At 46.8% G+C, this 27,759-nt stretch overlaps 2 protein-coding genes across 5 annotated transcripts; one reads left to right on the top strand and one right to left on the bottom strand.

Annotated features, from left to right (window-relative positions):
- Positions 1-65: 65 nt before the first annotated feature.
- Positions 66-7,083, bottom strand: LOC133412530 (cytochrome c oxidase assembly factor 8). Of its 2 annotated transcripts, XM_061695858.1 has the most exons (5): positions 6,264-7,079; positions 1,999-2,196; positions 1,268-1,331; positions 305-392; positions 66-234 (listed from the first exon to the last, which is right to left on the bottom strand). In XM_061695858.1, exons 1-5 carry the CDS (start codon positions 6,399-6,401, stop codon positions 126-128), a joined length of 597 nt encoding a protein of 198 aa, XP_061551842.1. In that variant the 5' UTR covers positions 6,402-7,079; the 3' UTR covers positions 66-125. The 2 variants fall into 2 exon arrangements, with proteins under 2 accessions (XP_061551842.1, XP_061551841.1); XM_061695857.1 differs by lacking the exon at positions 66-234 and having other exon boundaries at positions 307-1,331; positions 6,264-7,083.
- bag5 (BCL2 associated athanogene 5) lies at positions 6,089-19,197 on the top strand. Of its 3 annotated transcripts, none has more exons than XM_061695855.1 (5): positions 6,089-7,097; positions 11,117-11,279; positions 13,546-14,040; positions 15,027-15,262; positions 17,142-19,197. In XM_061695855.1, the coding sequence occupies exons 1-5, from the start codon at positions 7,075-7,077 to the stop codon at positions 17,680-17,682; spliced, it is 1,458 nt and encodes a 485-aa protein (XP_061551839.1). In that variant the 5' UTR covers positions 6,089-7,074; the 3' UTR covers positions 17,683-19,197. The 3 variants fall into 3 exon arrangements, with proteins under 3 accessions (XP_061551839.1, XP_061551840.1, XP_061551838.1); XM_061695856.1 differs by having other exon boundaries at positions 6,099-6,142; XM_061695854.1 differs by lacking the exon at positions 6,089-7,097 and adding an exon at positions 7,224-7,509.
- Positions 19,198-27,759: the final 8,562 nt, after the last annotated feature.

Raw genomic sequence — 27,759 nt, 5'->3', positions numbered from 1 at the left:
TTAGTAGTACCATCCGATTGAAATGATGAGTATTTTTTAAACAAACACACTCGTCATTTGGTTCAAGTTGTTTTATTTTATACTTTCCGGCACGATTGACAGGCGGTGTGCGCGCGCGTTTGCGATCACGTTGTGGGTGTGTTGTGGTGTTGATCGACGATCGACTTCCACAGCTTGTGCAGCGCAACGCGGGCCATGAGGACGGTGATTGACAAGTTGCGTCGGTACCACTTCCTGCAAGTACGAGGCAGAATATTACAAATATTCACGACAACCGGTGCGTGTGTGTGCCAAAACAACCGACTTGTTGTAACTCGCATGTCGCTCTCGGTTTTTGTCCAAGAAGTTCTTGTAGAAGACGGACATTTCCTCGCTGCTCAGAGTGCGCCGGCCTGCGACACAGATTTGGAATAATGTCAAACAATATTAGAATTTGTGTCATGTGAAAGTGCAGTTGAGGAGAAAACACAATCTTCTTCATTTCCTTTGGGCTTGTCCCGTGAGGGGTGGCCACAGCGCGCCATCCTTTTCCGCGGGAGCGTATCTCCTGCATGCTCCTCTCCAACACCAACGGCCCTCACGTCTTCCCTCACGACATCCTTCAACCTCCTCTTTGGCCTTCCCCTCGCTCTCTTGCCTGGCAGCTCCATCCTCATCATCCTTCTACCAATACACTCTCTGTCTCTCCTCTGGACGTGTCCGAACGACTGATGGAAAAAGAGGGGAGGTGGACATATACAACACTGTGGAGCAACCACCCATCAGTGCTGGCTGGAAAATAGAGCGACCAAATTTTAGAGTCTATTGAAACATAAACCGGTACAGTACACTGATGTAGTTGCTCCACAATGTTTTTTTGCGTCCATGTCGCCATTCCAGTAGACTGCCGTGGTCGCTCCACAATGTTGTGTGTCCCAGGCTACCTGAACGCCAATTGTCGTTAAAGCTAATGTTGCCGCATAAGATAACACCTTTAATAGTAGTTTACAACACACGGCGAGATTCCAATTTCGTGCTTCGACGGCTGCTGCTGTTTTGGTTGGCAACAAAGTCCAAATGGGCTCAGCTAAGAACACTTTGTGTCTACAAAGTGAAATAATAATTCCACTTGGGGGGTGTCCATTTGGATTAAGTGGATGACTCGCAGGGCAACTCAGTGAGCAGAGCGTCCGCTTGGCGAAAAACTCTGGTCGCGAATGTCGTCTTTTGCCGTTGACAACAATTTGTTGATTGCCGGTCGCGCGTGTGTGCTGAAGATTTGGACAACCTTGCTGGTCTCGCTCAGTCAAGCCTTTGGCCTTCAGCTGCGACACAATGAAGGCCTCTTTTTCCTGCGCAAAACACAAATAAAGCATTTTAAACACACGGGCAAATGATGCTGCGGGAAAATAATCGACAACACGCACTTACACGAATGAATGAAATGTATTAGGCCAAACGAAAGCTTTATTTATACATACAGGTTAAATCTGCTACAAACTTCTGCTGAACTTCCTTTGAGTAATAGCTGCCTTCCGCTGTGCATTTCGACTAAATTTATTGGGGGGGAGATGATGTTTGTTTGGTGCCAATTAAATCAACACAAAAACTAATTAAATCTGTCCAGTATGAATCAATTAAAGAAAATATTGTTTTAATTTAATTGCCTATTCATGAATACAATTGTGAAATATATTAAAGAATTATTTTGAACCCAATTAATGGTTGCTAACATTTAATTACATGGTGACATTTTATTTATTCAATGGCATATTTGTATTGTGTATTATGGTGTATATATTATCAAGAATAAATTATTTTTAAATAGCTTTAACGTAATTATGTATGACTGCAAGATTCTTTAAATAAAAGAAAAAATGTGCTTGCTAAAAATGTTTTTTTTCTTGTTTCCCAAAAACATTCAACTATGATGTTAATAGGCTAACAAAATGAAAGAAAAACAAAAACAATAAAATCCCAGTTTAAGAATAACGGTAGTCGTGACTCCTCTCAGAGCACCTTGCTGAAGGTGACGTTCTGCTGGGTCCAGAATCTGTGGTTCCAGTCCTCGGTGTCCTGCCGCAAGTTCCTCAGGCGCCTCTCCAGCTCCGACTCGTGGCGCGCCACGCGATAGACGACGGGTCGCAGGTTGGAAAGAGGGTCGGGCGGGCCGATCCAGTCGTGCGTGGCGCTCGGTGCCGGTCGGAACTTGGACCTCTGAACGCAAACGAGACACCCCGAGGCTTCAAACACGTAACTCAAATCAACATTTGAGCCGAGCCAACAAAATGGAAGCTGTTCCAGCCTCGCAAAAAGGCCCATATTAACCCTTTTCAAAACAATGGTAATCGGCGGGAGTTTTGACGATTAAAGGCCAGCATATGCTTCCTTTGTCATGAAACAGCAAATGCTGTTCAGGAAGTAAATGACATGCACGGCTGACAACTTTTTTCAGTGTCAATTGCATCCTGTTCCATCCTCTCGTATGCCCATTAAGACACAAAGTCTGCAAGAATATATGTTCATAAGGCTCATATTAATGCTTCGAGGGCATTATTAGTGTGTTGCTAAAAAAAAAAAATGGACTTTTTTTGTACTTGGAAAATCCTCTCTGTTGCAAAGTTAAACAAATACTAAGGGACTGCCCGTAATTCATATATTTATTGTCGTCAGCGTTAAGGGACCAAAAATGAAGTTATTTTATTCATTATATATATATTTTTTTATTAATCGGCAAATCGGTTATCTGACTTTTTTCTGCCAAATATCGGAATCGGCCTGAACAAAAAATTAATATCGGTCAGGCCCTAATAAAAACATACAGTACAAATGTCATTAAATAGAATGTAAAGAATTAAACACTTTGTGCAACATAATAATTCAACAGGCATTGTGCTGCTCCATCTAGTGCGCGCACCTTGACCACCAGGGGGCAGCATAAAGATGAAACAGCTTGTTGTGGCGTCGTCACTCAAAGTTTTGCTCGCAACTCAAGAAAAAAAAAGAAAGAAATAAATAAATTCAATGATGACAGTTCATATCGTCAAAACTTGGGTAAGGTCACTCAATAATTATATTTTCATTTTGATTTAGAAAATAGGAATTAGCCTGTTTTGAGCGGGCGGTCCTGTCGCAGCCCGCACCCTCAATGCGGGGCCAACACCAAACAACTTTTTAAAGCAAAGCACATTTATTTATATAGCGCATTTCATACACAAGGTAACTCAATGTGCTTTACATGATTAAAAGCATGTAAAAAAAAAAAAAACAGCGTATAAACATTTAAAACAAAGAGAAAAATAAAAATACAATTAAAGCAGCATACAGTGCAAGAATGATCATTTAAAAAATAGTTTTTAACCTGGACTTAAAAACATTCAGACTTGGGGCTGACGTCACTTCTGTTGACAACTTATTCCATTTGTGTGCAGCGTAACAGCTAAATGCTGCTTCACCATGTTTGCTTTGGACTCTGTGCTCCACTAGCCGATCTGAGTCTGCTGATCTCAGAGCCCTACTGGGTTTATCTTCCAATGGCATTTCTTTTATGCATATAGGACGTAAACCATTTAGTGATTTATAGGCCAGTGGCAGAACTTTAAAATCTATTCTACAGCTGACTGGGAGCCAGTGTAGAGAATTTAGAATTGGAGTAATCTATTCTGATATCTTTGTTCCGGTCAGAACGCGAGCTGCAGCTGTTTAAAACTCTTTTGGGGGAGTCCAGTCAGAAGACCATTACAATAGCCAAGTCTACTCGCAATAAAAGCATGAATGAGCTTCTCCTGGTCTGCTTGGCACATGCAAGCCTTCACTCTGGATACAGTATGTTCTTCAGAGAGGGCAGAGGGAAGTCTGGGCGTCCCTGCTAAAGCTACTGCCCCCGTGACCCGACCTCGGATAAGCGGTAGAGAATGGATAGATGGATGGATGGATGGATGGATGGATGGATGAATGATCCAGAGACACTGACAGACATGCTGTAACTGTGTGTCATCTTCATAGCTATGATAGTCAACATTGAGGTTCTGAAGAATTGGACCCAAGGGTACCATACACAGTAACTGTGACAACCAGGGGTGGATGGAGCTAGGGGTTACAACCAGGCGAGTGGCTACTGCCAGACCAGCGTCAAAGGGGAAAAAAAACAAAACAAAAAAAACAATGGCATGGATTGTATTTTCCCTGGTAGAGGCAGCACTTCATCACCAAGCCGTCGTAGTGCGGCCATTGCTTGCAATCTGCCAGCTCGTGGGCAGAGAGACTAGTGTTTACAAAATTGAAAAATTGAAAAACTGGTTCTACATAAACAATCAAAAGTCACGTCGCCCTTTCAATTTCAATTGATATTTAGTGACATTACGATGCTTTGTATGATGTCATCCAATCATGGATTAGCACAACGATGTACAAGGAAATCCAGGTTACATACCAGACGCGATCACAAACTACATACACGACTGTAGGCCAGCCTATGCTGCTAAAAAAAAACTTCCTTGGAGGAGGTAACAACCCACACATTCAATGTGCTGCTTATCAGAAGTTAGCAAAGTGCATCCAACAACACTGCGGCTCTGATTAGCTTTTGGCTTTGACATGATATTGCTGATCTTGAAATACAGTCTGTCTCTTGTCTCTTGGAAATGGCAGAGCTTTGCCTAGCCTAGCTTCCAAATTGTGGGCGGAGAAAGTAAGGGGGCGGTATTATGCAAAGTCACCTAATTCTTCTTCTTTTCCTTTGGGCTTGTCCCTTGAGGGGTCGCCACAGCGCGTCATCCTTTTCCATGTCAGCCTATCTCCTGCATCCTCCTCTCCAACACCAACGGCCCTCATGTCTTCCCTCACGACATCCATCAACCTTCTCTTTGGTCTCCCTCTCGCTCTCTTGCCTAGCAGCTCCATCCTCATCATCCTTCTACCAATATACTCACTCTCTCTCCTCTGGACGTGTCCAAATCATTCAAGTTTGCTCTAACTTTGTCTCCTAAACATCTCACCTCGGCCGTCCCTCTGATGAGCTCATTTCGAACCCTATCCAACCTGCTGACTCCTCGAGAGAACTTCAACATCTTCATTTGCTGTGCTTCCTGTTGTCTCTTCAGTGCCACTCACTGTCTCTAATCCGTCCATCACGGCTGGCCTCACCACTGTCTTATAAACTTTCATCCTAGCAGAGACTCTTCTGTCACATAACACACCCGACACCTTCCTCCACCCGTTCCAACCTGCTCGGACCCGTTTCTTCACTTCCTGACCACACTCACCGTTGCTCTGGACGATTGACCCCAAGTATATGAAGTCCTCCACCCTTGCTATCGCTTCTCCCTGTCGCCTCACTCTTCCCCCACCACCTCTCTCATTCACGCACTTATATTCTGTCTTACTTTGGCTAATCTTCATTCCTCTGCTTTCCAGTGCATGCCTCCATCTTTCTAACTGTTCCTCCACCTGCTCCCTGCTTTCACTGCAGATCACAATGTCATCTGCAAACATCACGGTCCACGGGGATTCCAGTCTAACCTCATCTGTCAGCCTATACATCACCACTGCAAAGAGGAAGGGGCTCAGGGCTGATCCCTGATGCACTCCCACCTCCACCTTCAACTCCCCTGTCACACCTACAGCACACCTCACTGTTCTGCTGCCCTCATACATGTCCTGTACTCTTCTCACATACTTCTCTGCCACTCCAGACTGTCATCGGTTTTCTCTAGATCCACAAAAAACCCAATGTAGCTCCTTCTGACCTTCTCTGTACTTCTCCATCAACATCCTCAAGGCAAATAATGCATCTGTGGCACTTTTTCTAGGCATGAAACCACACTGTTGCTCGCAAATACTCACCTCTGTCCTGAGTCGAGCCTCCACTACTCTTTCCCCTAACTTTATCGTGTGGCTCACATAATTCACCAAATGATCATGTCAAAATTCAGCTAAATTCCAAAACGATACATTTTCCCTCATGTGTCCCTTTTATTGTCAACCTTCAATTCATTGTGATTCTTTTTTCTTGTTTTTGACGTTTTTTATGCAATCACCCAGTTGCGGATTAGCACTTGGTCACATTGTAAAAGGCAATCCTGGTTATGTATTGTAGTCATTAATCAAAACAACCGACAGGACCGCAGACAACCCGATGCTACCGAGAACTTCCTTGGCGGAGGTAACAAGCGGTTTGTGCTCAAGGACAGTTAATGGAGGAGTAACACTCCACGTAATCCACTTGACATGTGATGAAGGTGACGTAAAGAGACAGAGGACGCAGCTTTATGAGATCTACGAACCTTTGGCGATGTGTTTTCCTGTTTTGTCGCTAGCTTGCTACATTGTCGCCTGCTAGCGGCCGCCGTGACACTTTGCCGTGTTCGTAAACATCTCCAGCGGCGCAAAGTCCAACACCCCGCGGCGGCTCGAACAGACATGACGACCCCCACAAAAAAACAAACAAATACAAATTTTACGCTAAACCATTAGTTGGTGAGGTTTCCTTTAATTCATTTGGACTAGCAACCGGCGTCCTTGTGTGGGCTACGTTTGGAAAAGGTGCGCTTCAAACCTTTAACGACTCCGCCCGGTTAGTCATCGGCCGTGTTGCGCCGCCATTCCCGTCCTTTATTTTCACGTTTCGTAATTGTCTGTCGATACAGCTCCTACGTCGCTTTGTTTTCGTCAAAAAATATGCTTGATTTTTATTCGTTTAACCATGATTTTTGTCCCCCTACGGGTCTGTTGACACACCCATCACCGCTATTGTATGAAAAACGCCTTTGCAGCGCGTTTCGGGTGAACAAATCGAGCGCCGCTTGTGTCGGCCAAACAAAAGCGACACACTGCTACGAACGTCGACGCAAAAGTGAAAGGTTAACGCGTTGTGACCTGCTCGGAAACCAACAAAAATCACGCACGCGGCTCGTTTAAGTGTGTAATTCATTTGTGGAAAAGGCGTCACGCCGCTCGACTCGAACATTGCAGGGCCCAGCGTAAACTCGTGGGGCGAAGACCAAGTGACGGCAGTTAGCAACGGGGGCTAATGTTTGTTAGCTGCGCTGGGGGAAGAAGCAGCTGCGTGCTTGAATCCCCGCGTGAGCGCTGCTCATGGCTGTACGCTGGCTGTGCAGGTAAGAACAACGTCCACAACGTGTTCCCGAGTTCTTGTGGTGCTCGAAGGGCGCTCAAAAGTTACACCAGCCGGGCGGAGCGCCGTCAGGGGGTGGGGGGCCTCGCCGGGGGACATACGCTGACTGATTGCCGTTGTCATGTCGCTAATAAATGGATGAATATTGACAAATGTGTGCTTTGGATGACCTCCGGTGACGCTTCAAGGCGAGATGGGGAAGGTTTGTGGGCGGCGCCACAGCTGCGCGGTGCTGGTGCCGATGCTGGTGCGGAGCACATCTGCTGCGTCGCTCCCTTTCAAGAAAAAAGACCACATTTCCACTCGTTCCCCCTCATTTTCCTCATTTAACGTCACCGGATGGGAAGCCAGTCGAGTTAAAACATGTGCGCCAACGTGTTCGGAGTGCTGAAGAGGTGAGTGCAGTCGTGACAGGCAGTGTGTGTGTGTGTGTGCGCGCGCGCGCGCGCGCGCGCGCGGCGTGTGCACGCAGGTTTACACATGTGCACCGGATTAATATTTTTTTTTTTTTTTTTTGCCGGGATGACATAATGCGCCAACCCGGGAATAGGCAGCTGCAGGTGGGCAAGGCGGTGATGGTGATGGCGATCTTGCACGCAGGGAGGATTCCTCTTTAGCTGTTAGCTTCTTAGCGTGTCAGACAAAAGCCCGCTGGCGTTCTCGCGTAGTCTGGAAGCAACTGACTGCTCCCATAAATGTCACATTTGGAAGATGTGGTGGTGCAAATCACACGGCCGTCACCTGCTTACGTAACAATTCGCAAGGGAATTACTGATCCATAAAACCTCTTAGAAGTGTCGCTATTAGAGGTGAAGTGCTCTTTTTAAAAAAAAATATATATATATATTAAAATATCAATCACAATTGGCTCCATTGGTGTGAAGGGGACGCTTCAGTTCACAGTGGAACAAAATGCAAAACATACTTCTCTCGGGTGTAAATACGAACAGATTTCATGGCATTTATAGTTAAAAGATAATAGTTGTTTCAAATATAGCTACAAATATAGGATAGTTTAAATGCTACTTCTTTTTAGTGCGACATCATTTTAGGAAATGAATGACAGACAAGTCAGTTAGATTTATTGTGCTGTGAAAGATCATGGCCTTATTAGCGGGGATGGGCGAGCACCGATACCAATTTCAAGCTATCGGGTACTCGCGGAGGCTGCCGATACTGAAGGTGAAAAAATTGTGACCAAGTCCTCCTCGCCAGCAGTCGGCGCGACACGGCGGTCGTTTACAAACCTTTTGGACAAGTTCAAAAGTTTGACCTTAAATGTGATTGATAAAGCACCTTAAATATATTCATTTCAGGGAAGTGCAGTGTTTTTCTTTCAGGAAATGAATGATTGTAACTGTTAGTTTGAACAGTCATTTATTATGCTATAAAAACATCAGTGGCCTTACTAAGAATCGATGCAGAAAAACTGCTTAAATCTTTTCTTTTCAGGAAAGTGCAACATCAATAGTTTGTCTTTGTAACAGTAACAGTTTGAACTGTCTGAATGATCATGCTGCAAAAACAGCAATGGGCCCCAATAAATCTTTTCTGTTTAGGAAAGTGTAATGTCTTCTTTTTAGGAAACGGGACTTTCGGGCAAGTGTCAAAGTTTAAACAGTCTGATATATTGTGGTGTGAAAATGTCAATGACCTTATTTGTAATGTATAAAACACCTTAAATCTTTTCATTTTAGGGAAGTGCAATGTTTTCCTTTTCGGAAAAGAACGATTTAAACAAGTATGCTATTTTATTATGCCATTAAAAAATGAATGACCTTTCTCGTAATATATAACTACGTAAATGTTTTCTTTTTAGGAAACAAATGACAGACAAGTGCAACAGTAACAGTTTGAACAGTCTGATTTCTTACGCTGTAAAAACACCAACAATAGCCTTAATTATATACGTATGTAGCAGTTTAGCTTCTTTTTTTACGAAATTGCAACATCAATAGTTTGACTTTTTTTTTTTTTTTTTTAGGAAACAAGTGCAACAATAACAGTATGAGCAGTGGGAGTTTTTATGCTACAAAAACAATCGTATTAGTATTCTTCAACTAACAACTCCGTATAACAGCTTAGATCTTTTCTTTATATGAACGCGCAACATCAATAGTTTGTCTTCTTTTAGGGAAAGAAATGACAGACAGATGTAACAGTTTGCTTGATACTCTATATATTAAACCAGCTAAATGTTTAGTTTATTTTTTTTTTTAAAAGAACTCTTTATTTTCCGCTTCTAGCCGGTTTTGCGTTTGATGTTCTACCCAAAAGCATATTGCTAGCGATGGCGTCCTCTCGGCAGAGGCCGAGCCGCGCTTGTGTTTGTTTACCGAGTCGAATTTATTGAAATGTGTGAAATTGATTGGGGAAAATAGTGTCAAGTCGCCTGGCGGCGATTGTCTAAAGAACAATCTGCTCAATATGACACGGGCGGGGAAACTGAAGTTCAGAACATTCCAAGGGACAGCCGTAAAGGTGTCATTTTCTTCTATGAGATGTAATTCGATGGTGTTCGGGTCAGGAGACGAGCGCGACGGACGCAGCGAATCCTCAGAATGCCTGTCGTGGCGGAAAAGGAAATGTAGGCTAACCTGATTGCGCGTGAGCGCAGGCGTGCACGCGCGGGCACGATTCTGACCCACTAATGGCTGAAGGGCTAGCTTCAACAATAATGGGTCATGTGGTTCTGAAGACTCGAAGGGGTTGTCTGCAAAACAAGAATGAACATGAATGAGGATGGCGATTGATAGATAGATGTTAGCGGCGGAACCGTGACATTTACCAACGATTCGATTCAAGGGTGATATCGGATCGATCCGATCCGAAACGATTTAGTGGCTGGAAATCGAAAAAAAGTAGCATCGCCAGTGTTACCTGCCGTGTGCTAACTGAAAAATCAAGCAAAGTGAAAGGACATTTCTTGTTCTTTTTCTTGAAAATACAACACGTACACATCGCCACATAAAGCCTGCCATGCTTAAATCCAGGCCGTTATTTCGTGGTATCGATACAATCGATTGATTACCTTTTAAAACCATTGAAATCAATATATTTACGTCCGGAAGGCTAACTTGCCGAGCACAGACCGAACCAGTTGGGTTGTAGGAATATAAATCGATACATCGCCATAATGAATGAAATGTTGCGCCACTTACAGATGTATAAATGTAAACGTAGCATACGGTACAATCTGCATCAATTTGATTTAAACCCCCAAAATTCTGACCACTTCATCTACTGCTTGTGTGAATATATATTTTTTTTCTTGCTCTCTTGAAATCTTTGACAAGCTAACAAATGGCATTTATGTTCGTGGATGTTTGACCACAAACGATGCAGCAACACAATAACGACAGTACAACAATCCTCGCAGTCATATGTTCGTTATGCTCTGTGAAGAACGACCAAATGCTCCTGCGGCTTACTGAGTCACTTAGCTGTGAAACTTCTTTCTGTCTGGATGTCTGCACTTTGCGCACAAACCAGATGGAGTACAATTCACACGCATTCATTTATTTCTCTGTCTTTTTTCTTTCAGCCCTGGAATGAATTGAATTTGTAAGTGCAGGCCCCTCCGCGTGGGGTTTTCATGTACTGTCACGGCCTCCGTGGTCGAGTCATCGGTCAATCAAAAAAACCAAAATGTCGGACGCCATTGCAGTCTGTCGTGTAATTCCGACATACCGGATCACCGTGCGCCGGTGGACCTTCCGTGATAAATGTTGAACAAATAAATCCGTTCGACGAACATTACTGTGCGTTGTTTGAAGCTGAGTGTATTTTACAAAATGAATCCAAACACCGCACCTCCTGAATTTGTCTGGCGCGTCACGGTGCCCACCGTCGTTCACGACTTTTTCCAGATGCATTGTGGGATACATTGAGGACACGACATGCTACTCTCGAGCGGCGCCGCATTCCGACAGCACGACGGCGCCTCGTTTTGGTTCCGTGTGCGTTTCCGCTCATTGTTGTCGCTTCCCGTTGGTTTCGCAGCCTCTTCGGGAAGCCCTTTGACGGTGGCAAGAGGATGGAGCGCGGGGGGCCGCCGCCGCAGCAGCCAATGGCGACGGAGCAGCCGCCGCAGTACCCGCCCCAGCACCCCGCCATGATGCGGCTATACGAAGTCCACCGGGAGCTGACTGCGCTGGGGCCCCAGGTAATGTTGCGTGGTATATCGTTACCAGAAAAGTAGGGTACCGCCATACCCGACTGTCAAAAATGAAACAATACCACCTGTTCTCGGTACTTTCCACTCGTTCGCTGCCAGCCGTATAAGGGATTTGACACTAATATTGTTTTGCTTTTGTGACAGCCCAAACTATAAATCAAATAATAATTTCTTCATAGATAAACAACGAAGAAATGGTGCGTGTCTCGAGTTGTATACTCCATGCACTGAGACATCTTTTGTGGCGATTGCGACACAGCGTGCAAACTGTGTTTATATCGCTGGTTCTCAAACCTTTTATGGCAAGTACCACCTCAAATAATACTTGGCTCTCCAAGTACCACCACAGTAACCAACATTCAAATACGGGAGCGTAGTAAGACCGAGTGTTAAAACAAACTAAAATATATTTCATATTGTTGAAAGCCACTGTAACGATATACATTGGAACATTTATTGAAAGTATTTACCGCAATTTCCCGTGTATAATGCGCACCCCCAAAGTTGACCTCAAAATTCCGGAAAACCCTTCTACCTATGTATAGTGCATTTTTACATTGCATGATTTTGCTTCTACCCATAGGACCAAAACATGAAGTGTTTTCTGTATTTTGTTAGTTTTCATTTCATTGAGAATTATTCTGAAGTTAAGCCCTTTATTTGATCCTTTTTTTATTTACTGGCTCTCATTTTGAAATTCACAGCCCTACTTTTATTTAGTAAATTAGAAAACACAAAGTTGTACTCACATGTTTGATTCCCCACGCAGAATTTGTAAGATGGGTACAATTCTTGAAAGAAAACATGAAGGACCAGGCGAAACACATTTAATTTTATTTTAATGGGATTCGAATTAAACGGTCAAGCATTTCAGAAAAGCATTATCATTAAACAAAACATAACCGTAAAGAAATTAATGATGGTTGTTGTTCAGTCATCAGTCATATTAAAATAAATAAATAAATAAATATTTCACAAATTCTGCCAGGGTATGTAAACTTATGAGCATAACTGTACATATATGCAGTCATACGTTCGTACCCCTGTCATATTGGAATGAAAGTCTAGGCTACACCTTTTTTATAATCTCTAGGTGGCGGTGACATTTTGGAATGAAAGTGTACAGTTTTTCATAACCACTAGATGGCGGCATACATTGATAAAATGTGAAAGTTGTTTTTCCATTTGCCCCTATACCTATGTGTCATGCGCCCTATTGACTTTTGACCTTTTTGGGGGGGGGGGGGGGGGTGCGCATTATACACGAGAAATAATGATTCAATTCTAGTAAATGTGATCATTAATTTGGCGGCAGGCACGGTGGACGACTGGTTAGCACGTCTGCCTCACAATTTTGAGGTTGCGGGTTCATATCCGGCCTGGCCTGTGTGGAGTTTGCATGTTCTCCCCGTGCCTGCGTGACTTTTCTGCGGTTTCCTCCCACATCCCAAAACTTTGCATGCTAGGTTGATTTGAAGACTCTAAATTGTCCGTAGGTGTGAATGTGAGTGCGATTGGTTGTTTGTTTCTGTGAGCCCTGCGATTGGCTGGCGACGAGTTCAGGGTGTAACCCGCCTCCTGTCCGCAGCACGCCCGCGACCCCCATGAGGAGAAGCGGCATGCAAAATGGACAGATGAAAAAAATGGTAATTAAGTCGACCGGTTCAGTGTGTACGAAGACGGCTCGGAGAGGCTCCGGCACGCCCGCGACCCTCGTGAGGAGAAGCGGTCCAGAAAATGAGTGGATAAAAACGTCTGAAGAAAAAAAAAACATTCTCAAAGATTGAATGCAAAAGTTTTGGACTTAAAATTGAAAGACAACTGCACTGTAGTTTAACGAATACACCGGATTTAAAAACAAGTTGAGGACACTATAACAGTATGCACAGTTTGAACATTGAATTCAACGACTTACTCACTTTTGGGACGCGAGGTGTCTAACTTGTCCGATTTCCATTTGGCTACGTGCCGATCTTTATCTTTATCCTAATCTTTATCCTCGACTCCAAAGCTGTGCTGATCTGAAATTCGGAGCGATGCAGCGCTGCCACGCGCAGGGATGTGTGTTCAGTCGTTCCAGTAGTTTACGGACCGGAATTTCCCAGACGAGCTGGGCAAGAACCTCTTCCTCGCCTACCCGTCCGTACTTGAAAACGTCTAAACGCTGGGATTCCACGAATGAGTCGTGAGCCGACCTTCAGCTCGGTAAATGATTCCCATCGATTCTTGTTCATTTTGCCAACGCGACACCCAGGTGTGCACCTTCAGCGGCCTGCCCGACGACCGCGATTACAAGCGTCTGGAGCGGGAGCTGACGCGCCTCTTGCTGGAGGTGGACCGCGTGGACACGGAGGGCAAGGCCGAGCTGCAGGGGGCACGCAAGCGGGCGGCGCAGGAGGTGGAGGGCCTGCTGCGCTACCTGGAGGAGAACGCCCGCCACCCGTCCCGCCTGGCCATGGAGGAGCTGAGCGAGGAGGCGCGGCGGCTGGTGGAGCGGCGGGTGGTGGCGCCGCAGCGGGAGGGCGGCGCCGCCGACGTGGACGACGAGCTGGTGGAGGCCCTCCGGCAGCTGGTGCTGCGCCTCACCCAGGTGAAGACGGAGGGCCGCGTGCCGCTCCGGAAGGCGCGCTACCGGGCGCTGACCCGACTCTGCACCGTCCAGGACGTTCTGGAGGGCCGCACGCCGCAGCAGACGCTCTCGCTGCCGCTCTCGGGCGAAACGCACGTCGCCGTGCGCTGCATCAACCAGGTGGGAAAATGCATTTGGCCTCAGCGACCGAAGCGCTCGTTCGAGTCGAAAAGGGAAACTCCTGTTATACTTCATCTGTACATACGTCTATCCGTCATTTGGATGATTAAAGTTTACGGCGAACAAAAACCCCAAATTGATCATCTTTAGAAACTAGACGATTATTACCTCACCAACCATCAAACAATGAAAACGATTTGAATGTTGAAACTCGGCAGCAATTTGCCCTCAAAGTAAGACTTTGGTGAATCCATATCATGGATGCGTGGACGTTTCGGCCTTATTCGAATTGATTGAGATGTACCTGTGTGTTCTTACAAATGTAGTCAAACCTCGCTTTCGAAACATTCCGTTTTGTACGATTTCCTATTTCAATGAAAGGAAGCCCCAGAATCGAGTTGTGTTTGTCTCGCTTTTAGAAGTCAATGAAAAGACACTTTAGTCTGGAGATTTTGCCAAAGCAAACTGCACTGCGAGATCATCAATCTTAGGTTTCGCTATTATTTCCTCTTTATTTGAAGTCGTACAATTCGGCTTCCTAATACCGAGATATATGCGACAGACCCACCCGCACGAGGTGCAAATCTGTCATCTGGAGGGACCCCATAAAACCTTTTTCCCACGAGTTTTACCGCGCACGTAAGTTGTTTTTAAGCGTTCACACTCGCTCGCTGCCAACAACTCCCGTATAGCATCACTTCAGGGAAAGGAAAAGAAGACACTCGCTCACACAGTTCTCCAAATAAGAACGGGGAGTGACCGTACCGTCAAAATAAACAAATTAAAACAATGAAACGTGGTCTATTGCATTCCACCGAAGCATATCATTTCAAAGCCAAAAATGGTGGTCGTTTTAAGCTCTGCAACGGATTAAAAAAACAAATATTTGCACCAGTCCCGGTTCCTCCCCGTCCAGGAATCCATTTGGGTGGGGAGCGACGTCGAGCCTTTTTTTTTTTTTTTTTTTTTTTTTTGTGCCCGCCCAGGTGATGGCCAAGGTGAGCGTGGCGCGCGGCCAGCTGGTGGCGCTGCTGATGGGCCTGAGCGGCCGCGACAGCTGCGCTCACCTGTCGCGGATGCTGATGGAGATGCAGGTGGAGCTGGACGCTCTGGACGTGTCGGGGAACGCCGCCGTCAGGAACTACCGCAAGCAGGTGGTGGAGGAGATCAACGGACTCCTCAAACATTTGGACCTGGAGGGAGAAGGAGAGGACACGCGCAGGTAACGCCGCAGCAAACGCGCTCCTCGTCTCGGATAGGAACTAACAACTTGGTGACCTCGTTCGATTACAAAATGGGCGGAATTGTCATTTGTGAGGAGGGAAGGTGTCATTCAATTACAGTTGCTCTCGCAAATTTGCATAATAACAATTTTTGTCGCAAAAGCTCTTCCTCCTCGTAAAGCCGACGCTCCGGTCAGGTGCCGTTCTGCCGTCGTCTCAAACGTGACGTTTTCCCAAATGTGACTTTGAAGTGGGACCTTGTGATGCAATCTATTCATTTCTCTGAGATTTTGACAAGCTAGCCTTTTGAACGCTTTACAACCGTTTTGTCTTTCGAATGGTTGACTTTTTTCTGGAACATCCACTTATCTGGGTGGTCCTACGAGGCGATGTTGTCGGAATTTGTCGTTGGGTTACCACGGTACCACGTGCGTTTGTTGGTAAAGGAACTAGGGCTGTCCGATCTTTTTAGAATGAATAATCCCATAGATGGCGGAGCGCGATCCAGTCGCGGACCCGCACGTAGCCCAAAACAAGAAATGGTAGGATTCGAGACATACCGGCCGGGCGCGGCGTTACAGGCTTTACGGCGGCGGCGGCGGACCCTACCGACCAATCGCACGCCAGTTCAGCCAATCAAATCAAATCAGATCTCAGGCGGTCTGCGTACAGACCAATCAGAGGACGAGAAACGTAACGGGAGCGAGAAAGAGACGCCGTGTGGAAGTTGAGTTAAAGATGGAGAAAGGCCATCATGAAAGAAATGTCTCCTGTTCTCTTTTGATTGGCTCGCTCTTATTTTGAAATGCAGCCCAACTTTTAGGGCGTAAAGGCGAGACTGTTCCCAGTTGTGCTCATATGTTTGTTTGCCCGCTCAGAATTTGGAAGATGGGTCCAATTCTTTCAAGAAAACATCATGGCTCAGGCGAAACACATTTCATTAGATTTTTTTTCACATTTCAGAAAAAAAACACAATTACGAAACAAAATAATGATGTCCTTAGTCAGTCATTAAAAGCAGTCCTATTTGACAAATCGTGCCAGCGTATGTACACGTCTGAGCGCAGCTGTGTGTGCGCATCCTTTGTGTTACTTGACAATAATAAATGCCAAAAGTTTTTGGGATTTGACTGAAGTATTGATTACAAGCAGATGTCGATACGGAGACGAGGCAGGCAGCTTAAATATATATCCCATTAAATAGACACGAGATGATCGTCCGGACCTTTGCGCCAAGAAATGTGCTCGATCTCGACCTTTTCACATTTGAGTTGACTATCCTCGCTATCGACATTTTGTCGATATCGAGCGCCTCCACCCCAGCGCGCGATTATTTTTTTCACTCCTAACCTGCATTTTATTCTCATTTAGGACGGCTGGACTTCAATCGTTAACCTGCATATGTGGGTACTGAGCGTATGATATGAAACTGAGACAACAAAATCCACCTTTGCTAAATGCTTAGCGTTTGCGATTTTAGGTAAAAAAACTAATTACCATTCAGCTCCGTCATACTTCATGATATAAGTGCATGAGCCATCTAAAAATGTCTTTAAAATCATTTGCTGATGCTCCTCTGTCGTTTCTGGCAAAGTTTATCAGTGGCCCAGCACTGCGTCCGTCTGCAATAAATGTCCGTGTGAAACATTGCTTCTGCCGGTGCAAACATGGTTCCGGGTGGAATTTTTTTTGTCTTTTCTTTTTTTTGGGGGGTCCCCCGGCAGAGCTTCGAGGGAGAAATTCTGTATCGACCTATTTTTGAAGTCGAGTTTGCCTAGAAAGAAGCGCTGTCGATGTCGAACGCGGCACCGGCTCGGCGCGAAAGGCGCCAAAAAGCCGTGACCCGCTGAGCCGACCGGAGGTCGTTTGTGTGTCCAGGTACGACTTGGCGCAGAACAACTCCATCCGCGAGATCGAAGCGGTGCGCGCCCACGTGCGCCACCTGCGCGACGGCGTGCTGCGCCACTGCGCCACGGGCGAGCCGGGCTTCCGGCCCAAAGCCGAGCTCCAGGGCCTGCTGACCCACCTGGACCAGGTGGACACGGCCAAGAACCCGTGCATCCGCGAGGCGCGGCGGCGCGCCGTGGTGGAGGTGCAGGCGGCGGTCACCTTCCTGGACCTGCGCGAGGCGCTGACGTGCCGCCGCCCCGGCGCCGGGGAGGGCCCGGCCCACCGCGCCGTCTGGGCGGCGCTGGCCAGCCTGTCGGAGCTGCAGGCCCGGGTCCTGGGCTTCGACGGCAAGCGGGCCGACAAGAGCTACGCGGTTCTAGAGGAGCTGCTCACCGAGCAGCTGCTGGCGCTGGACGCCGTGGACCCGCACGGCGACGAGGGCGCCAAGGTGGCCCGCAAGCAGGCCGTCAAGTTCGCGCAGAACATTCTCAACTATTTGGACATGAAGACGGACGAGTGGGAGTACTGAGCGTGCCCGCTCGACGTCAAGGACGGACTACGCTTCCCACAATGCAGCGCGGCACCGCTTTCCTTGTCAACCCGCTGATCGAGACGCGTCCCCAACTCTCAAAACAAATCCGCTCTGTGTGTATGTATGAAAGGGTACGCGTGTTTGTCTGTGTGCACAAGTGTGTGTGCCTGTGCAAGGTTGTGTAAATGTGTGCACGTGTGTGTGTGTGTGTGTTGAAGCTTCTTTTGAATGGTCCTCACTTAAAGCGAAACAGGAAGTGACCTTGTGAACTGGCTTAGAAAAACAAAATGGACATCTTTCACCAAACGTCCTCCTTCGACAATCGTGAAAATCAGCGATCGATTGTCCTTTTGAACTGGAAAATCTCCCTCGGAATGTTCTGAACTCTCTGTTACCACGGAGGCGCGATTAGCGTGGATGTAGCTCCGCGTCCTCGAGGTTGAGCTCGCTTCGACGGCAAGCTAGCCGGACGGAGGACGGCGCCGCCCGGCGGCGGGCGAGCGCTCGCCACGGCGCCGTTCGTCAATGGATTGCGCGCGGTCGGGCAGAATTCCCGGCGGCGGATGCTCGGCCTTCAAACGTTTGAAGTCGGAGACAAAAAGAAGAGAGACGCCAACGGAACCTTTGAATATCTCCGTGCCTTCACGTTCACACTTCTCTCGCTGCTCCAACAGTCGCTTTGTACCATGTGAGCGGACGTGCGCGTGGCACGTGCATACCAGAATGCCAAGGGACGGGACAGACCTGTGTGTACACCGTGTGACCAGATGCGTGTACCATGTGACCAGACATTTGTGCGTCGTGCGTCCATCGCGAGACCGGACGCGTGTGCACCCTGTAGGCCGGACTTCGGTCTATCGTGTGCGCGTGTACCGTGTGACAGACGCGCATCGACGCACATACGCTTAGAGCACAAGGACGTTGCACTAGTGTATTTTAAGAGGAGTATTTCTATTGCACAAAATGTACACAATTGAGCTTTAAATGTCTTGAGATAAAAAACAAAAGAAAACAAAGTAATGTACTGATTCGCTTGTGTCCCGTTACCTTTGTCCATATGGCCGGCCCCAACATGGAAGAAACAAAAAGATGACTGGGATTGCGTTCCCTGCATCTTCTTTTGCCTTTTCGTGTGCCCTCATTGCTCGTATTCACGAAAGTGTTTCCAGACTCGACGTGTGACGGATTGATGTATTTTTGGGCACTAAGGTTTCAATCCTAACGTTGACGACGACTTCCGACTTGTACCGAACGTCTTCCGTGCAAAAGTCCAAAGGAAGGAAAAACCTCCCCGGCAGGCGCAGTTACCGCGGTAACCGCAACGCTGCGTTGTTGTTCCCTCAATTCAATGTGCTGCTTTTTTCTCATTATTTTGTTGACGCGAACGATGGCAATGTGGGACTTTGTTTGTTGTTTTTATATTTCACACATGATGTACAAAAAACACTGACGGAGTTTAGAAGAAAGTTTGTTTGGACTTGCTGCCAAAATAAACATTGCATTGTCACGCTTTATTTTTGTTATGGGTTTTTCTTGTAATCCGGAGATTTTTTTTCGAAGCAGTTGGAAGATGCGAGGCTTTGTTTAAAGACTTTTTGTCCGTGTGATGTGCTGGCCTTTTTTTTTTCATTGCATTTCAGCTGACACCATAGGACAAAACCGTTTCGTGCTTTGAGTGCTAGGGGGCGCTCTACATGCAAGTGGACTATGCTACGCTACGGTGTCGATTCACTCAAACGTTCCATAGACGCTCTCGGCGTGAAGAGCTCGTGCTGCGACCGCGAATAATGACAACGCGGATGATACGAAGACATCCTCTGCCAGGTTCTTCCGGGGGTTTCGACACGATAGAAGCAGCTCGTCTCTAGCGCTGCCTCGCTCGTTTCCCACATCCCCGCAGACTAATTCCAAAACAAACAGGAAGTATTTCCAACTCCCCTGTTGTCCAGCCCGAACGAGATGACATCGTTGAATTGTAATCCATGACATTGCTGGGAGAAAATGTGTCATCCATGACAGTTGCTTTGGGAAATCATTTTGAGTTGCATGTGCGTCGTGCTTCCCGCCTTCCACCTTCACCTGGCAGACCGCGACATGGAATCATCGGGCAAAACAAAAGGCGGCGGGATATGCTTCAATAGCAACGGAAAATGGTGTACGGACGTCCCGGGGCTCAGCACACGTTGCAGCCCCCATGTGGGGTCGCTGTTTTTGAACTGTAAGCCATTCTACTCGCCGCGTGAGTTCGCATCTTTCGTTCTGCCCGGTGTCTACATTCCGCTTCAAGCTAACACGAACGCCGCGCTGCTAGCGCTCGCCGAACAAGTCGACGAAATCGGGGAAAAAAAACACCCGGACTCACCCGTCATTATTCTCGGGGACTTTAACAAAGCTCAACTCAACCACGAACTCCCTTAAATACAAGCGGCACATCGACTGTCCCACCAGGGAAAATAACATTTTCGACCGCCGCTATACTACGCTAAATAACGCATACCGTGCCAAACCTCGCGCCGCCCCGGGCTCGTCTGATCACTGCTTAATTCGCTTCATGCCGACATAGAGGCAAGAACTTAAATGCGTGACGTCGACAGTGAAAACAGTGAAAAAGAGGACCAATGAAGCAAAGATGGAACTTCAAAGCTGCACAGACTGGAGTGTCTTTGAAAATTCAGCCGGCAGCCTGGACGAATATACGGACACTGTCACATCCTATATCGGTTTCTGTGAAGAGGTTTGTGTACCAACAAAATCATTTCGGACATTCAACAACAACAAGCCGTGGTTCACTGCTAAACTTAAGCAGCTTCGCCAAGCTAAGGAGGACGCGTATCAAAACGGGGACAGGGCCCTGTATAATCGAGCTAGAAACCAGCCGACTAAAGAAATGAACATTGCGAAGAGGAACTATGCAGCAAAGTTGGAAAAACAGTTTAGCGCGAACGACTCGAAATCAGTCTGGCGTGCATTCCAATCGCTGACTAATTACAAGCGACGATCCCCCCAAGCTGAGAACAGCAGCACACTAGCCGACGACTTGAACACCTTCTACTGCGGGTTTGAAAAGGAAGAACCGTCGAGACCTTCGCGTTCCTGGGAATTCCAATCTCTCAGGACCTGAAGCGGGAGACCGACATCGACTCCGTCCTCAAAAAGGCCCAGCGGAGGACGTAGTTCCTGCGGCTTCTGAGAAAGCACGGCCTGTCACGGGAGCCGCTCATCGAATCGCTACAAAAAAGGACAAACTCCGACTGCGACGGACAATCAAAACTGCCGAAAGGGTCGTCGGTACCCCCGCTACCCGCCCTTGAGGACTCGCACGCCGCCAGAACTAAGACGAGAGCGTGCCAAATCCTCTCGGACCCTCCGCGTCCCGGTCGCCGGCTCTTCCGGCTCCTTCCCTCAGGTCGGCGCTACCGATCGCTGCAAACTAGAACTAGTAGACCTTCCGACAGCTTCTTCCTTCTTGCCGTCAACTTCTTAAACAGCTAACCTACAATTCCATTGCAACGTGCTGGCAATTTTGTTTGTGACTTGAGTTTGTTGTTGAAAGCAAATGCGCAGAAGGGCGAAGGGCGAAGGGCGAGCGTGCGGGGGTCCGCGGCAGCTCGGGCGGCAACGACTTCCGAGGATGCCGTGTCCGTTCCTGCAGCTTTCACTCTCAAAACCGGAGCAGGAAAGCTCTCCAAAAGTCTGCGCGAGAGACGCGGACTCAGGACCGAGCACCTTTTGCTCGAAGTGAGCAAAAGTATCGGAACACGTGACCGGCGGCTGTTTGGAGTTGCTCAGGTGTTGCCTTTTTGATTGACTGCTTGTTTTGGGCTTTGGGTTGTTGTTGTTGTTGTTGTTGTGTTATTATCTTAATTATGATGTGTCATTTGCGAGTTCAATTTTCGATTGGAAAAAAAAACTGCCACCAGGGGTCGCTACGTGGCCAGTAGCCAGACGCGGTTGCCCTGGGGGAGGAGGGTTAGTGATGACGTCACACCCGCTGGCAGCCTGCCTATGAGAACATGATGATGATGATGATGTTACGTCACAAACATACGATTCACAACTCAACCCTCAAGTGAGTGTGAGGCAAAAAGCGTGTGCGCTTGTAAATGTGCGGTTATGTCACACGGATGTTGTGAAGGGGGGGTGGGGGGTCGGCGGTCTTACATAAGAGCCCCCCGGCCCCGTGTGATTATGCGAAGCTGCAGTAAAGACGCTGAAGGCTTTCAACATAATCCTTGAGCGGCCAAAATGACTCCAAATGTCGGTCGTCGTGAAAACACACACGCTTCCTTCGTATGTCGCAATTAGCCTTCAATCTTTATTTTGCCGAGTATGTATGGGACAATGTCGATGGTGCAAATGTTGCAGATGCTCCTCAGTCCGTGTGCAAGTGGGGCAGATGCCACTCTGGCGTGAGTGGCCGGTATCGGTCGACAGCAGACGTGCAAATAGTGCGGCGTGGCGAGACGACGACCGTGAGCGCACGGGTCGTGTAGAATCGGTCCCACGGAAATGAGACGACGAACTCAAGACAAGAAAATGGCCAGCGTGTCGCAATGGAATTGTACGTTAGCTGTTTAAGACGTTGATGGCAAGAGGGAAGAAGCTGTCGGAACGTCCGCTCGTTCTAGTCGGCGTTGATCGGTAGCGCCTCCCTGAGGGAATTATCGGGAACATTGCACTTTTATTCAAAGCCAAATAGAGACAAACCAAAGAAAGTCTTGGAAAGTCATCAGAGGCACTTGAATGTGATTGGTTCATCCTGAAAGCAGCCACGAGTCTGCTTAGAAGGGGGTGTGCACACTTCTGCAAAACACACCATCTGGCTTGTTTTTCTTTACTTCCCCTTTCTAAAGGATTTTTTTCAATTCAGTTGTACAGGTTACAGGGCAAAATAATGGCGAGGGAAATGTTGTCATGATGGACTTTTTCACAATGTGAAAAAAGCCTGGCATTTCAACAGGGGTGTGTAGACTTTTTAGATCAACTCTTCATTTCGTTTTAGAAAAAAATGCTAACCAACACAATTGTAAAGTTAGCAAACATTTGCAGCATTTTAAAAGTAAACAAATAATCAGCAAATGTCAAACTTTTGCAACATTCACAACTATCAATATTTGTTCGACATTCACGAGTGTAAAAATACTCTTGTACGTTATCACGTGAGAAGAAACATCTTTTGCAACGTGCACCAAAATCTGTCGATCTGAATGCATGTTTTTTTTACAATCTTACCAAATGTCCAACAAATCATCATCGTCATGATTTTTCGCCAGTTGACAAAGTCGAAACAAATGACCAAAGCTCCAAATTGGCAAGATTCCAAAGAGAATCTTTGGGACGTTAGCGGGTTTCGCCGAAGAAAAAACGCGCCGACCTTTTGGTTTTCCGGAGCCGCGTGTTTCTTTTCTTGACGGCCCTTCCCTCGCTCAACCTCGAGCCGCCCCCGCAAAAAGAGGCAAAAAGTCACTCCGACGACCGGCGACGACGGAGCCCTTTGTAGCGGACGGGGACTTTTGGACGGGCCGATCGCCAACGCGGCGACGATCGTTCGCTCGCCGATATCGCGATTCACTCGAACGGTTTTCATTCGGCGGACTTCCGAGATAGCGGCGAGAAAAAAAAGAGGGTTCCCGACGCGGGCGAAGATCGAGGGCAGCGAGGACGTTCGCACGTTCGTCCGCTCCGCTCGCCGCTGAAAATTCCAATTGAATCGAAGTCATCCGGTGTGGCTCGCTCGCTCGAGCTTCTGTTCGCTTTCACCGCTTTAGGGTTTCATCTTCCGAGTATTTCGGGAAAAAGTACAAAGTACGACATTGGAAAATGTCTCAGGAATGAAGGAGTCTATTTTTTTCACCTCGCAATTCTTGGAAAAGGACCTTTTGGTCAAGATTTTTTGGGAACCGCGTGCTTTGCTAGAAAAACAAGCATGTATGGTATTTTAAAGAGCGTAACGTATTTGTTCAACCCAAAAAGATTTGAAAGAAAAATCCATTTGAATAACTGCGCATTTTTTTCCCCAAGAACGAAAAATAATTTTTCCCATCATCATCTTCAATATTACAAGATGATGATGATGATGCTGACTAACCCCTAACCCTTTCTTGTCATTTTTTTTTCAACAAACCAATGCTTTAAGAAAAGTCCCGATTTTGCAAAAATAAGGTATATATAGTTTCTCGAAAAAGGAGCTTTTTCAAGGGGACCAAAACCCCTAACCCCAATGCAAGCTTGCAAATAGTAGCGAAACGCTTAGGGTCGACAAATGAACATTGAATTTGACGGGCAGCAGCTCCGGTGGGCGCCTCGTTTCAGAGTGGCCGGCCGAAGGCACACCTGCGCAATAATCGTGCTGTCTTATCAGCTTGCTGGTATGCCGCCCCCGTGAGGTGGGTTAGGGTTAGCGCCACAAAGGAGAACGGTTTGCTCACTGACGCAGATCAAGACACATTTGGGAACAATATTTCAGGAAGTCCAGCTCACGAAAAAGGGGAGCGAAAACTTGGATTATTTGACAAAGTCCCAAACTAGTATTTTCTTCCTAGAAAAACAATAATATTGATTCCAGAAGAAAATCTTGTTTTCGATTAAAAGGAGCATTTATGTGTACAAATGTTGCATTCAAGAAAACAAGTTGTTTCTCAACAAGTGTTTTCTTTTTCAAGGCATTTTAATAAGAAGAAGAAAATAAATGGTGAAAAAAAACCAAAACACATCGTCGCCCGATCGGCGGAAAGCGGAGAACGGCCACCGATAAAGTTCCCTTAAAAATGGACTCGGCGCCGATCACGTGATGTTCTGTACGACGTTATGTCTTCTATACGCCACACGTTGCGCACGTCCGATGATGTCACCGGCCCCGGATAAGCGCACATCATATCAAGTCCGGTTCTTCTCTGACCAGATGTTTCCATTTCGTGATCGTAGTACGCGCATTACGAATACGACAAGAAACCTAAAAGACGGCAGCGGTCATTCGAAAGTAGTGGCAGTAACAAGTAGTAGTCCCGAGTCCTGGCGCCGGCAGGAAGTGCTGCACTTCACCTTTGCTCTTCAACACCACACCACAAAAGTCATAAAATCATACGAGTGTAGACGTGACCAGAAGCACGCACGCACGCACGCACGCTGCCTGTGTGCGCTTCCTGATTAAAAACATTGCAGACAATGGACGTCCTTTCTCAGTCCATTTGTTGTTGTCTGTTTTCCAAATTATTAGGAACGCCACCGAGGATACACGCACACACCAGTATTTGATTTAGCCTGGCGACAATGTGCTCGGCTAACTAAAGATTCTATTTGTTTATTTAACTCTATTATTAATATACAATAACGGAATTATTTGTGTAAACGCTGCATGTAACAATTCCAATGAAAATATGACAAAAGCGGAGTCCTTCACGATCGCGGACGAGCCAGCGGGTCTCGCGATGATGACATCATCACGCTGCGCTTATCCCAAAAATCATCCAGGAAAAGAAGACTTCAAAGTAAAACTTCCGACTCGCATTCACCGCCGTTCAGATGATTAGGGACGCCTCCCGGGATTCAAGACGTCAAAGTCGAGCGACTCTTACGAGCGACACATCCGGTCACATCAAGTTAGCCACTTTATTACGTACACCCTGTGAATATCGCGTTTGGGAAAATCCGCGGGAAAAAGATTTCGCCTCTCCCGCACGCTTTAAACACATCGTTAGCATAATTGCCATTCAAGTCATTTTTAACTGCCGATAAAAAAAATACAACTTGTTTTGGTTCATACGCGTGAGGATTGCTAGGCATCCGATTGGTGGAAATTGGGTTCTTTGTCTTGTGTTTCTTGGGTTGGTTTGCAAAATGACACAGGCTGTTATGCTATGCTAGTGCTATTATTATTAGTTACAACACACTTTTTAAGGTACTCTTTAGTAGCATAAATTATAATACGGGTAGTACTTTTTGAAGTATTCCTGAATTCTCTCACTCGGTAAATAAGAGGCAAAGCGCGCTTGCTTCAAGTTGTTTGAATTCATCTTACGGTCATAAAGTTTTATTTTTGTCTGAGGGGGAAAAAAAACATTCTTTCCAAGAATTTGTTACCACAGTTTTGTTTGAAATACAAAGTGGGACATAAATTCCAAACACTGCCAAACTCCAACATCTTTTCAAAAGTCATGTTTTTTCAAAGGGACATTTCATTTAAAAAAAAGCTTAAATCTTTGAAGCTGTATTGTTTCTCGATTTTATTTATTTATTTTTATTATTATTTTTTTTTTTCCTCGTCCCCGACCGACAAAGCCAATAAAACAACGTAGCAAGAACTGGATGAAGAATTGTTCATCCACAAATGATTTTCTCCCCAAATTTTAGTGTGTATTGTTATATTTTGGGGTCAGAAATAATTAGGGCCCGGCCGATTGATCGGTCGGCCGATATTAGCGATATATATATTTTTAAATTTAATCGCCTGAATAATCAGTTATCAGAACAGGCTTCAAACAATCCATCTCCGTTGGGCCCAAGAAATAAGACTGAGCGGTTAGCAGGCGGACGACCGGTTAGAGCGTCCGCCTCACAGTTCTGGGGACCGTGGTTCAAATCCCGGCCCCGCCCGCGTGGAGTTTGCATGTTCTCCCCGCGCCTGCGTGGCTTTTCTCCGGGCACTCCGCTTTCCTCCCACATCCCAAAAACACGCGTGCTAGGCTGATTAAAGACTCTAAATTGTCCGTAGGTGTGAACGTGAGTGACATCGGTTGTTTGTTTGGATGTGCCCTGGGATTGGCTGGCGACCGGTTCAGGGCGTACCCCGCCTCCCGCCCGACGATAGCTGGGATGGGCTCCGTGAGGAGAAGCGCGACAGAAAATGGACGGACGGACGGACGGTTAGCGGGTGTACCTAATGAAGTGTCCAGTGTGTGTGACTGGAGGCGGCGATGTTTGTCAGCTTCCAGAAGACAAGCCGCTTAACGCCCCGGGATCAGCAGCTCGGGAGTCCTATTTACGGGCCCCGTCCAGAAGGATTAGAAGCTCCGGAGAAGAGAAGCGGCCCACTTCCGTCGTAGCCGCCCAAGCCGACGCGCTTTGTGGCGTTTGAGCTTGTTTTCGGCTATTCTGTCACGGCACGAGGTATAGCGGCGATATAGTTAACAGATCTGGAACGCTCTCATCATGGCCTTTAATTTGAGGCATGACTCCACTTGGTTTGTTGTAAATACTTTTACCTTGGTACTGGTCAACTTCGGTGACCTTTTCATCCTTTTTGTTTATCGCGTCACCATACCAAAGTGTGTTGGCCTCGTAGTTAGAGATCTGAAAAGTCCTCACCGTGGCCTTTCAGTTGCTGTGTTACTTGATGTGGTCGCCTGTAATTCCATTTTTGACCTTGCTGTCGGTCGACTGTGACTTTGGACAATCTTCTTAAAGTCAAAGTCCATGGGCATGAAAAACTGTACAAATGAACAGCAAGATACCTTGGTCCATCAACTTTGAAGACGATTCATTGAAACTTGAATAGTTTTCGTTTTGGGCATGATTGACATTGACCTTCAAAGCTGAGAAGCCACACCGTCGTCATCGGGTGACTTTACGTCGTTTGAGCTTCAGGGAAGCGTTCCGTTTGGCCACGTTACAATCGTAAGCACGTTTTGAAGAGCCACCCGGGAAGTAGACTGAACCACAATCAGGAAGTAGCCCGCTCCCGCTGCTTTTTCCTCCTCCTCTCAGCGTCAAGATTACGAGTAGCGCGTCTGCGATCCAAAGACGGCACGCGTTTCTATTTTGAAGCCGCGGATTAGCGTTTGCGTCTCTCGTAGCGCCCCGGTCACTTAGACGCCGCGTGAAGATGTCACGGTCGAGGCAGACGGCCGCTCAGAGGTCGCTTTGCGCTTCCCGGTCAAGCGGAAATAAAACGAGAGGAAGGGAAGAACATCGCGATCCCACGAGGGGCGAGCAGCGTTTAGCTTCCTTTTGGGGCAACGGCAGCAGTTGCTCGCAAACGCCAAGCGGCAGTGAATAAAATAAATGAAAGGATTTAAAGCCACATGAAAAGGTTCATATGGCGCCGACACGGTCAGTTACCATGGAAACAGCCAACAC

Source organism: Phycodurus eques, chromosome 14, assembly GCF_024500275.1.
Source record: "Phycodurus eques isolate BA_2022a chromosome 14, UOR_Pequ_1.1, whole genome shotgun sequence".
NCBI lineage: Eukaryota > Metazoa > Chordata > Actinopteri > Syngnathiformes > Syngnathidae > Phycodurus > Phycodurus eques.
This window is presented reverse-complemented; position numbering and strand designations above follow the sequence as displayed.

Excerpts from the sequence above, each read along its gene's own strand:
- LOC133412530 (XM_061695857.1), bottom strand. The coding sequence starts at position 6,401 with ATGTCTGTTCGAGCCGCCGCGGGGTGTTGGACTTTGCGCCGCTGGAGA. Across the intron at positions 2,197-6,263 it reads AGGAAAACACATCGCCAAAG|AGGTCCAAGTTCCGACCGGC; the intron begins GTTCGTAGATCT and ends GTTTGCGTTCAG. Across the intron at positions 1,332-1,998 it reads AGAACGTCACCTTCAGCAAG|GAAAAAGAGGCCTTCATTGT; the intron begins GTGCTCTGAGAG and ends TGTTTTGCGCAG.
- bag5 (XM_061695854.1), top strand. The coding sequence starts at position 7,478 with ATGTGCGCCAACGTGTTCGGAGTGCTGAAGAG. Across the intron at positions 7,510-11,116 it reads GTGTTCGGAGTGCTGAAGAG|CCTCTTCGGGAAGCCCTTTG; the intron begins GTGAGTGCAGTC and ends TTGGTTTCGCAG. Across the intron at positions 15,263-17,141 it reads GAAGGAGAGGACACGCGCAG|GTACGACTTGGCGCAGAACA; the intron begins GTAACGCCGCAG and ends TTGTGTGTCCAG.